This window comes from Amaranthus tricolor, chromosome 4 (genome assembly GCF_026212465.1).
Source record: "Amaranthus tricolor cultivar Red isolate AtriRed21 chromosome 4, ASM2621246v1, whole genome shotgun sequence".
Lineage (NCBI taxonomy): Eukaryota > Viridiplantae > Streptophyta > Magnoliopsida > Caryophyllales > Amaranthaceae > Amaranthus > Amaranthus tricolor.
The window spans coordinates 19979197-19990531 of record NC_080050.1 but is presented as its reverse complement, the minus strand read 5'-3'; the positions used below and the strand labels follow the sequence as shown (position 1 = coordinate 19990531).

Genomic DNA, 11335 nt, shown 5'->3' with positions numbered 1-11335 from the left:
CGGAGATCCTTGGCATGATCTTTTTCTTCTTTGCTTTTTGTTACCATGTCATCGACGTAAACTTCCATGCTTTTCCCGATTTGTGCGTTGAACACTGTGTTGACCATTCTTTGATATGTTGCTCCGGCGTTTTTGAGTCCAAAACGAATGACTCTGTATCAATAAACTTCGGATATTGTGATGAAGGCCGTGTGTGATTAATCCTCTTCTGCTAGACGAATTTGGTGGTATCCAGCATTTGCATCCATAAAGCTAAGAAGCGCATGTCCAGCTGTAGAGTCGACTAGGCGATCTATTTTCGGAAGTGGATAATCATCTTTGGGACATGCCTTGTTCAAGTCTATGAAATCGACACACATCCTCCATTTGCCATTGGGCTTTTTCACTAGGACCACATTTGAGAGCCAATCAGAGTATTGGCATTCTCGAATGAAATTAGCTTTGAGGAGCTTCTGAACTTCGGCTTTTGCTACTTCCATATTTGATTTGCATCATCAAATAGTTTAGCAAAACCCCTTGAGTTAATCTTTTCTAACAGTGTTAAGGTCACTTTCCCTTTAAGTTCACCCCATATAATCCTTCACCTGACCTCTATTTCTTCTCCACAACTTTCTTCTTCATTTTGAAAACGAACACTTAACCGATGTTAGCTTGGCATCTCCGTTCCTAACACCACTTAAAAATCCAAGCACGAGCCCCAATATCCCCTGCGTACTAAATGGTAGCCAATTTAAGTTGTATGCCCTGCGCTCTTATATGTGATCAAATGTTAATCCTTCTTTCTAATGATAGAGTTAGCTATCACAAAATCCTGGGCCGAGAGAAACTCAAGTAGTTGTTGTCGGCTCTCATTTGTTGCACCAAAACCACATCCCCTATTGACCAAATTATAGTCTCCTCCTCTTTGGAACACCTTTTCATAACTCGCACTTCTTCTCCTCTTTCAACCCAGTTTGGGAATCATATGCACTTATGATCGACGTGACCTACTAACCAATTCGTATTCTAACTAACATAATCGTTGCACTACATCTGTTCAATTCTACCACATTTTTAAGGACCTTATTTTACACTAGCATCACAACTTCGTTGCTTCTTTCGTTCGATTACCACAACTTATATATACCCTTTTAAATCATCCGCCTTATGTCCCTTCCACCTTGTCTCCTGGACACACGCCCCATTTATGTTATACTTACCAAGTTTATAAGCTAGCTCCAACGACTTGACTTCTAGCGTACCTATGTTCCAAGTCCCAACTTATAATTCGAAATACTAATTGCATTTATCCCTAGCACCCCGTCCTTAGACTTGTGCTGATCTGATCTTGTCTTCTTGTCCCTGATTGCGTTATACTATATATGTTTCTCCCAATAATCTAGCTCGACATATATTAGATTATTGGTTTGGGTCAAAAATCATCTATACATATAAAATACGATTTTTTGAGTTAAACCGATAAATTAAGGTTATTCAATAATAAAAATAAATATAAAATTCATTTCGCAGCTTTTTAAATGTCCCAAAAAGTTATTTAAAATATGATCCCCAATTCATTTTTTTTAAATGTAAGACTCAATAATAAATGAATTTTTAATGAAAATAAAAAAAAATAACATGTAAATTTCTTGTATTATTTGAAGCCATTTAAGAGTTTTTTTAAGCCAACATAGACCATAAGTTCTGAAATATTTGTAATTTTCCACTAGTGGGTACCAAATTGGTTTGTGCTTCACAATAAAGAAAAATAAAATATCATTAAATATCGTGAATAGTCAGTCTATACCTTCCTATATATACATACCCTCGGCTACTCCAAGTATTTTCCATCGCAACACATATACATAAACACTGGGAAAACTTAAACCAACTGAGCCCAAACCAAGGAAGAAGACTCTTCTTCTTCTTCTTCTATTTTTAGTTTTTCATTTTTCACTTTCTCAAAAACATTCATACATTTATTTCTGAAACAAATGGCTGCATCTGTTGATCGCCAATACCATCCCACCATGAACGGTGTAACTCACCCTTCATTTGTCACTCACCGTTCTGACTCACCGATTCGTGGGTACACTTTTAATAATAATAATAATAATAGTAATAATAATTCTTTTGTTAAGCAACCTGAAATAAAGCTTAATAATGGCTATGTTAGTGATAGTGATGAAGATGATGACGAAAATGAAATCAACGCTCTTAATGAGTTGATCAAAAAAGGGATAAGTGAATTAGAGCCGTCCAGTGTTGATACACGTGATGAAGGGACGGCGGATTTTTGGATTGAAAGAAACCCTTCCTTGATCCGTTTAACAGGGAAGCATCCGTTTAATTCGGAGCCTCCATTGACCCGATTGATGAACCATGGGTTTATTACCCCTGTACCTCTCCACTATGTTCGGAACCATGGTCCAGTCCCCAAAGGTAAATGGGAGGATTGGACCATTGAGGTAACCGGGTTAGTCAAAAGACCCGCCCGGATAAGTATGGATCAGTTAGTGAATGAGTTTAAGAGTAGAGAATTTCCTGTTACACTTGTTTGTGCAGGAAACAGAAGAAAGGAGCAGAATATGGTTAAACAATCAATTGGGTTTAATTGGGGTGCAGCCGCCATATCTACCTCTGTTTGGAGGGGTGTCTTACTCCGTGATGTTTTAAAACGGTGTGGGATTATGACGGCAAATAAAGGTGCCCTAAATGTTTGTTTTGAAGGGGCAGAAGATCTTCCAGGAGGGGGTGGATCCAAATATGGTACAAGTATTAAAAGAGAATTTGCAATGGATCCGGCCCGTGATATTATATTGGCTTACATGCAAAATGGTGAAAAGTTAAGCCCGGATCATGGGTTTCCCGTTCGGATGATTATACCCGGGTTTATTGGTGGGCGTATGGTTAAGTGGTTGAAGAGGATTATTGTTACTACTGCTGAAACTGATAATTATTATCATTACAAAGATAATAGAGTTCTTCCATCTCATGTTGATGCTGAACTTGCCAATTCTGAAGGTACATACCATCTTAGTATAACAAATGTGATAAGTATAACAATTTTTTTTTTAAGTGTTGGAACATATAACATATTATGATTGAGGTTATAGAATATATTATATACTTTAGCACGTTCTATAACACAAGAGTCTCGTGGGCTTAAAGTCTGAATGCACCACACCAACCCTCCTTATATCTTGTGCGAAGTATTATGGTTGATATTTCATAATATATTATATTCTCTTACAATCAGATTATATGATTATATCACGTCGCAATATAATATTGGTATTGTCGGTGTATATATTGATTGTTATGAATTAAAAATGGCAGCTTGGTGGTACAAGCCGGAGTACATCATAAATGAGCTGAACATAAACTCGGTGATAACAACGCCTTGCCATGAAGAGATTTTGCCCATCAACGCTTGGACTACTCAACGTCCTTACACAATTAGGGGTTACGCTTATTCTGGTATGTTTTTCCCTTTTTATTAATAAATAATTATTTAAAATTGGTTTATTTTTAGCTCGATGTAGGCAATAGATCCAAGATGCAACTTACTATCTCCAATTCAGCACTAACGTCTCATTTGCTTTTTGGACACTATTCATCTCTTACTTTTAATTTGTATTTTATTATTAATCTACAAGTTAAAATATAGTCATATGAGATGTTGTTTGATTCGTCTCAATGCTAAGATTATTCATATCAACTTTCCACAATTTTTAATAATGTACAATTAGAAATATTAAGGATTAAATAAGTGCATTGAATAGAGTGTATAAAATAAATAGGCCGTTAGTGCTGAATTGAAGAGAGTATTATAATAGAATAGAAGTACTGTACAATAAAATTCCATGGTAATTGAATTTGGGTTCTAAAAGTTAAATGAGAGTAATAATACTATAATAGTATGTTAGAGAAAAAGACAGGTTAATATTAGTAAATAAAATGAATGAATCTGCGTGTGGGAATCTAAAAAGGCACCTCTAAAAAGTCAATTGCCACGACCTGGGAGGAAAATTTTGAATACTTAGTACATGATTTCGTCACCAACAAACACCATACAGGCTACCCCTATTATAAAATAAAAATGTATACAAAATTGATTATATTTCATTGTTTTTATGAGTTTTGCAATTTAAAATTTAAATATTTGATAAATATTAAAGTTTTAGGGCGTAGAGTAAGAGGGACAGATTGATTATACTTTTTTCAATAGTTAGAATTTGAGGTGTTTATTAGAGTCATTGAGTTGGTTTTGGGTTAGTGTTTGGGATCTATTTGGTATTGAATTTTTAAAATCGGATCAAATCAAATTTAGTTATAAGATGGGATAAATTTCGAATCGTCGAATATACTGTTTTGAACATCTCTAGACTAATAATGAAACGGGTACGGTTACCCTTCACGTGCTTTTTGGATTCTTTTGAAAATTGTCATCCTCCGAAACCAGCTGTTAACTTTTAAAAAGGGCATAGTGAAAACTGAAATGTAACTTCGTCCCAACCAAGGGTCATATATTGTTTATACCTTCTTATTGGAGGTCGCATAGTAATTATTAGGAGAACTAATCTTGTTTTACCTTAAGCTTGTCTTACACAACTTTACTTTTTATTATAATAGACTTTACACAAATTTCTACCTTGTCTACATTCAAAAACGACCTTGCCAATAATTGTCGAGAATTAAAAATATGTTATTCTTTTTGTTCGATTTAATTTGCAACATTTTTTATTTTGGTACGTCCCACTTAATTTATATTATTTCTATTATGACCCACTACTTTCTTTTAATCTCATTTATACATTTAAACTTTTTTTTAATTTCATCCACACAATTCATCTTTCTCTTCATTTATTACTATTATCCACATTTTTCTTAAAAAACAATAATTTTTTCTTTGATGCAAATTATTCAAAAGAGAGGGAGTATATTGAGTATTTTATATAATAATTGAATGTGTATAAATGAGGTAAAATATAATTTGATACAGGAGGAGGAAAGAAAGTGACACGAGTAGAGGTGACAATGGACGGAGGAGAAACATGGCAAGTATGTGAATTGGACCACCAAGAGAAGCCAACCAAGTATGGTAAATACTGGTGTTGGTGTTTCTGGTCATTAGAGGTGGAAGTTCTTGACTTGCTTGGTGCTAAAGAGATTTCTGTTCGTGCTTGGGATGAAAGTCTCAACACCCAACCTGAGAAACTCATTTGGAATGTCATGGTAATAACTCAATATTCATTTTACTTAATTATTAAGATTATTTATTTATTAACCTTTATTAAAATCAACAATATTGTAAAATAAATTTGTTTTCATGTAGAATAATTTAGTATAGACAGAAGTATTAAATTTGGGATAATAACATATAGGGTGGTCCTAACAAGTATCTTTACATGGATAGCAGTACCACATATTGCTAATCCAAGTTGGGGTTAAGTACATTTGCATGAATGGAAGTTACTTAAACGAAAGAATTGAAGAGTCTATAATCAATAGCCTTGCTTGTGCCTGTCAAGTCAATTTAGTGGTCCTATTGGCTTTTCATTAAGGTGAAGGGTGTTCATTTGTTTATGAAATTGGCCCTACACCCCTCCTTTTGCATACCAGTTTTGCAACTGCATGGCTGTCTCACAACTTCATGAAAAATGAAAAACAACTTGTTATATGTTTTACTTCTATTGCATAATTACATCTGTTGGCATCTATCATTCACTCACCATGAGTCATATGGTGATGGTTAAATTATCAGTCCATTATTGCCCCCACACAAATTGAAGTTAGGGTTCGAAGGAGAAGTAATGGACAAATCATATCCATACCCTTTTAAAGGGAGGGCAAGAAAAATGCTCGCAATCAATTTAAACCTTCAGGTAATTAAAGAAAGTCTTGCAAAATGAGAAATTAGTAGCATCAAGATAACATGAGAGAAGTTACTTGGAAAACGCACTACCACTTCGGTAAAACCTGAGTATGGAGAAATATTATAATATCTAAGTAACTTTAAGGAGCTCCCATCTAAATGATGTTAGAGAAATAGAATATATGTAAATCTACTTTAGATTCTATCGTAGAGTAAAAAAATGTAATTAATGGAGCCGATCTCTAAACACTTTCCTTTTCTAAATACGTAGCCTAGTGGAAAATTCATGAATGAGGGAGTTTTAGCCGCCTGATTTCACTCTTTGAATTGGCTTCACATGTTGTGCCTTCCACTTACCTTAAGATTCTTTAGTTTATTCATGTGTTTGTCCTCCATATTCTTACCTTTTGCAAGTGGGCGTAGAATCTATAAATACTTGATATATGGAAAGCTCATTAAGACCAATTAAATCACAAAACCGTTGGACTAGCAAACAGATTTGTTAGCTAAGAGAATTATTAGTGAAAGTGATGTATAATTAAATATATGTGGATACTTTTTAATTTCTATTAGTTTACTGCTTCATGTCTTTTGAAGTGGTTTGCGTTTAGCTGTAGAATCTTGACTTTCCATGATGTCACTTCATTCGTAAAGCAATGCATCTTTGACCTTATTCCCCCCTTTTCCCTCTAATCTTGGAATAAAATATTGCAATAACATTTACTTCATTCAGATCATATGATATTTTATTAAGCTAACATATTTATCCAATATCGATGAGTTAAAGATATTTTCATATGTTATTAGAATCCTTCTTTCCATTGCCATATGATTTTGAGATGATATTTTTTTGACTTATGGAGTATACGCGGCCTTGTTTTTCTAGATAATATGTCAGCCCTTTTTCCTATTGTTATATGATTTTGGGATGATATTTTCTTGGTTTATTGAGTGTGTACACCTTATATTTCCTCGATAATATGTTAATATTCACAGTAAGTTCAACCTAATTTAATCCGAGATCTCATTTAATTGCCTAATTAAAGTAAAATTGTTCATTTCTCAAATTAAATTTTATGTAAATAATTATGGTTTGTATAATGCAGGGTATGATGAATAACTGTTGGTTCCGAGTGAAGACCAATGTGTGCAAGCCACACAAAGGAGAGATTGGTATCGTATTCGAGCATCCGACCCAACCAGGAAACAAATCGGGAGGATGGATGGCTCGTGAGCGTCATCTAGAGATCTCTGACGCTGGTCAAACCACATTGAAGAGAACAGCATCAACCCCATTCTTCAACACCAACTCAAAAACATTCTCAATGTCCGATGTCAAAAAACACAACTCGGCCGACTCAGCTTGGATCGTTGTCCATGGACATGTTTATGACGCAACTCGCTTCCTTAAAGATCACCCTGGTGGGCCCGACAGTATCCTTATCAATGCTGGAACCGACTGTACTGAAGAATTCGATGCAATTCACTCAGACAAAGCTAAGAGACTCTTAGAGGATTTCAGGATTGGTGAGTTGATCACAACGGGTTACACCTCTGACTCATCTTCACCCGGTAACTCGGTCCACGGTGGGTCCATCTACTCAACTTTAGCACCAATCAAAGAAGCGGCCCCACTACGTAACGTGGCACTTGTACCCAGAGAAAAAATCCCTTGTAAACTTATTGAAAAAGTCTCTCTTTCACATGATACTAGAAGATTCCGATTTGGGTTACCTTCTAAAGATCAAGTGCTGGGATTACCTGTGGGAAAGCACATATTTGTGTGTGCAAATGTTGATGATAAGCTTTGTATGAGAGCTTACACACCATCCAGCACCATTGATGAAGTTGGGTTTTTTGATCTTGTGGTTAAGATTTACTTTAAGGGTGTACATCCTAGGTTCCCTAATGGTGGGATGATGTCACAGTATTTAGATTCTCTACAGTTGGGCTCACTTATTGAAGTGAAAGGCCCATTGGGTCATATTGAGTATCTTGGAAAGGGTAACTTTACAGTCCATGGAAAGCCCAAGTTTGCTAGAAAGTTAGCTATGATTGCTGGTGGGACCGGGATAACACCAATTTATCAAGTAATGCAGGCTATACTGAAAGATCCTGAGGATGAGACTGAGATGCATGTAGTGTATGCCAATCGGACGGAGGAGGATATATTGTTGAGAGAAGAGCTTGATAAATTTGCTGAGGAGTTTAGAGATAAAGTGAAGGTGTGGTATGTGGTTGAGAAAGGAAGTGATGGGTGGCAATACGACACCGGATTTGTAACTGAGAAGATATTGAGAGAACATGTACCGGAAGTTGGTGAAGATGTTTTGGCACTTACTTGTGGGCCTCCTCCTATGATCCAATTCGCAGTTCAGCCCAATTTGGAGAAGATGGGTTATGACATCAAGGAACAGTTATTGATTTTTTAAATTAAGGGGTCGTACACACTCGAATGTATGTACACGTGGAGTAGGGAGTGCAAGTAACGTGTAGCTCATTCGCTTTGACATGTCACATGTACGCATATTTTGCTCCACTGTGGATGTGCATTCGAGATCATAGTAGAAATTGGTCGTTAAGTGAAAAGTATAAACCGTACTAGTACGTTATATTTTTGTATTTATACTATATTTCTGTGTGGAGCGTTTTTTCCTTTTTTTTTTTCTACTAAATTGTTTGTAAATATAAGTGGTCTACTAAATTGTTTGTTAAGAAGCTCTTCAAAATTGGAGTAATATTGGGTAGGAAGTTTTAAGGGGAAAAGTTGTTGAGGTTTTTCCTTTTTTGTGTTTGTTTAGGGGAAGATTACTACATTGTAGTCTCCAAATGTGTCATGTGTATTTGCCCAAGAATAAAGAGGGTAGTAGATTATTGTATAAATTCTTCAAATTTGTTCGATTTCTAATCTTTTGTCCAATTTCTTTAACTTTTTATTTTATGTTTTACAATCGTATTTTTAATTCGATCTATTTGAGTTTATTGTACAATCTCATTTTTAATTCGGTCTATTTAAGTTTACATCAAAATTAGTAGAGGTTGTTACATACATAACACAAGTGAATGAAACAAGCTTTACTTGATGAATTTAATCAAATAATTATTCTATAAACTTTTCGACAAATGGGCATATATAGCTTATATTAGGTTCAAATTAAGTGTTTAAACCGGCTAATAATCAAAACAAATATAATAAGATACATGATAAATTGTGATATATTGCTTATTTGAGAGATTTGTAAAATTTAAAAACTAAAAAAAATAAGAAATTCTAAAAAATAATGAAATGAATTTAGGGAGAAAACTTTAATATCGGGACTAGAAATAAAATTATCGCTTTTTAATTCAGAAAATTTTAATTTTTACTAAACACTTCAGTTTGAATAAGCAACAACTATACAATTCTTTCCCGATCCTCTCATGCGTTCCCCTAGAAATTAAAGACTCCAATAATAACCATTAAAGTCAAAATACTACTCCTAATTAAAAACAGAAAGTCAGAGGTCATATACAACAAAGTCAAAATACCAATTGATTAAACCAACTGGAAGATCATATTGTACAATAATCAAGATGAAAAAAGTTGTCCATGGAAAATTTAAAGTCTAGAAAATAAATGTATGTAATAATTCTTCTTATGTATTAGGTGAGTTAGAGTTTGAGTCAGAGTTACAGACTTAGTATTCCCACGAGTCAGGATTTGAAAGGGAGAAGGGCAGTGAATCATACCCGTGGCCCCTCCATAGAAAGGACAAAGAGAAATGTGTGCACTCAATTTATCTCTTAAATAGATAGGTCCTGCAAAAGGAAAAAATGAGTGAGACAACGCGCCTAGGAAGGCAACTGCAACTTACAACACACATCAAAACCATAACCGAACCATGATAGCAATAGTAAATGAGAGGCACCAAAACTGTTAAGCCTATTTAGTGTATAGCTCTTGGGCCGTTGTGATGAGCCCGTTCTAATATCTTTAGGTTGTATGTATATACTCTTGTGTATACACCAATAAAAATATACTACACTATATTCTCTATTCTTGACATGGTATCGGAGCCACTATCATACTAAACCCTAGTTACTCTAAATTTTTTCTCTCAATTTTTCCTCTCTCTGTTTGTTTAACAATGGTGGATGACTGCAAGATTGATTTTTCATCCCTGTTCTACCTCGGCTCCGGCAATCAACCGAAAATTTGATCACTCACGTCATCTTGAAGGGTGTTAATTATCTCTCTTAGTCTAGGGCTATTTCTTTGTCCTTAAAATCCTGACATAAATTCGAATTCGTTGATGGCACCATCTCCAAACCCATGAATCAAAGAAGCTACTTGATTGGGATACAATGAACTCAATGTTGGTATCTTGGATATTAAAGACCATTGATCCAAAGCTTGCTATTTCCATTCCGTATTTTGAGAAAGTCAAGCTTCTCTGGGACTATCTTGAGAAACGATACTATGAAGCTAGCGGTCCTTGCTTGCATCTTCTTTCACAACAACCACCAGTTACTCTTGAAGTGCATATCATGCCTTCCTTCAAGAAGAACGTTCCCGAAGTATTGCTCAAGCCAAAACACCTGCGGCAAAGGAGGATGCCCATATTTTTGCTCTTCGTTCTTCTAATCGACGGCACTTTACGGCTGCTCGTATTGATAAAACGAAGCCTTTTTGCTCTCGTTGTAAACGCTCGGGACACGAAAATGCGGGTTATTTTCTCCTTCATGGTTATCCTCTTTGGTTGCTTGAAAAATATGGTAAGAAAGGAGGTGCTAATGCCTCTAGCAACAAGTCCTCCTTTTCTCTTCCCTCTTCGTCTAATGTTGTTGCTGCCACGAATTTCGACAAGTCCATGGCAAGAGCCAATGTCGTGGGCACCCCTGTTAGTAGTTCTACCTTGCCTTCTAATGAGACTCTTGCGGCATTATCCGAGCTTCAACCTGAGCATGTTCGAATATTGTTGAATATGGTTAATAATAAACAAGATAAGATGACTGGTGAGCATTCTTTTTTGTCTTGGATAGTGGATACCGAAGCTTCTCAACGTGTTACAAGTGATGCTTCTTGTTTGATGGACGTACACTGTATTTTGCCTTGTCCCGTTGGACTCCCGGATGGTGCTCATGCTATGCTTGTGAAGGAGGGACGATTATAATTGGCGGAAGGCATTATACTTGAAAATGTTTTATTTATTCCCACTTGCAATTTAATATCGGTGTCAAAAATGATTGATGATTCACATTTCTTTTTCCGATTCACTGACTCTTTATGTGCAATACAGGACCAACTCTCGGGGAGCCTGATTAGAGCTGGTGAACAGATTGATGGACTATACTACACTTGGCTTGTTCCTAAAGTATGTGCGGTGGCAGACACAGGAGTTTTTGCATCTAAGTTATGGCATCGTCATTTGAGAAATCTGTCGGATAATATTGTCAAGTTGGTGTCGGCTATTAGTGGTAGTTCTAATAGTACACTTT

At 35.6% G+C, this 11335-nt stretch overlaps 1 protein-coding gene across 1 annotated transcript; it reads left to right on the top strand.

Annotated features, from left to right (window-relative positions):
- The first annotated feature begins 1774 nt into the window (after positions 1-1774).
- LOC130810316 (nitrate reductase [NADH]) lies at positions 1775-8786 on the top strand. Its single transcript, XM_057676325.1, has 4 exons — positions 1775-3003; positions 3319-3459; positions 4985-5217; positions 6964-8786. Exons 1-4 carry the CDS (start codon positions 1974-1976, stop codon positions 8287-8289), a joined length of 2730 nt encoding a protein of 909 aa, XP_057532308.1. The 5' UTR covers positions 1775-1973; the 3' UTR covers positions 8290-8786.
- The last annotated feature ends 2549 nt before the right edge of the window (positions 8787-11335 follow it).

What these genes read in the sequence shown, in the direction of transcription:
- LOC130810316 (XM_057676325.1), top strand. Translation starts at nt 1,974, where the DNA reads ATGGCTGCATCTGTTGATCGCCAATACCATCCCACCATGAACGGTGTA. An exon ending in TAGGGGTTACGCTTATTCTG is followed by an intron (nt 3,460 to 4,984) that starts GTATGTTTTTCC and finishes AATTTGATACAG; the next exon opens with GAGGAGGAAAGAAAGTGACA. An exon ending in AACTCATTTGGAATGTCATG is followed by an intron (nt 5,218 to 6,963) that starts GTAATAACTCAA and finishes TGTATAATGCAG; the next exon opens with GGTATGATGAATAACTGTTG.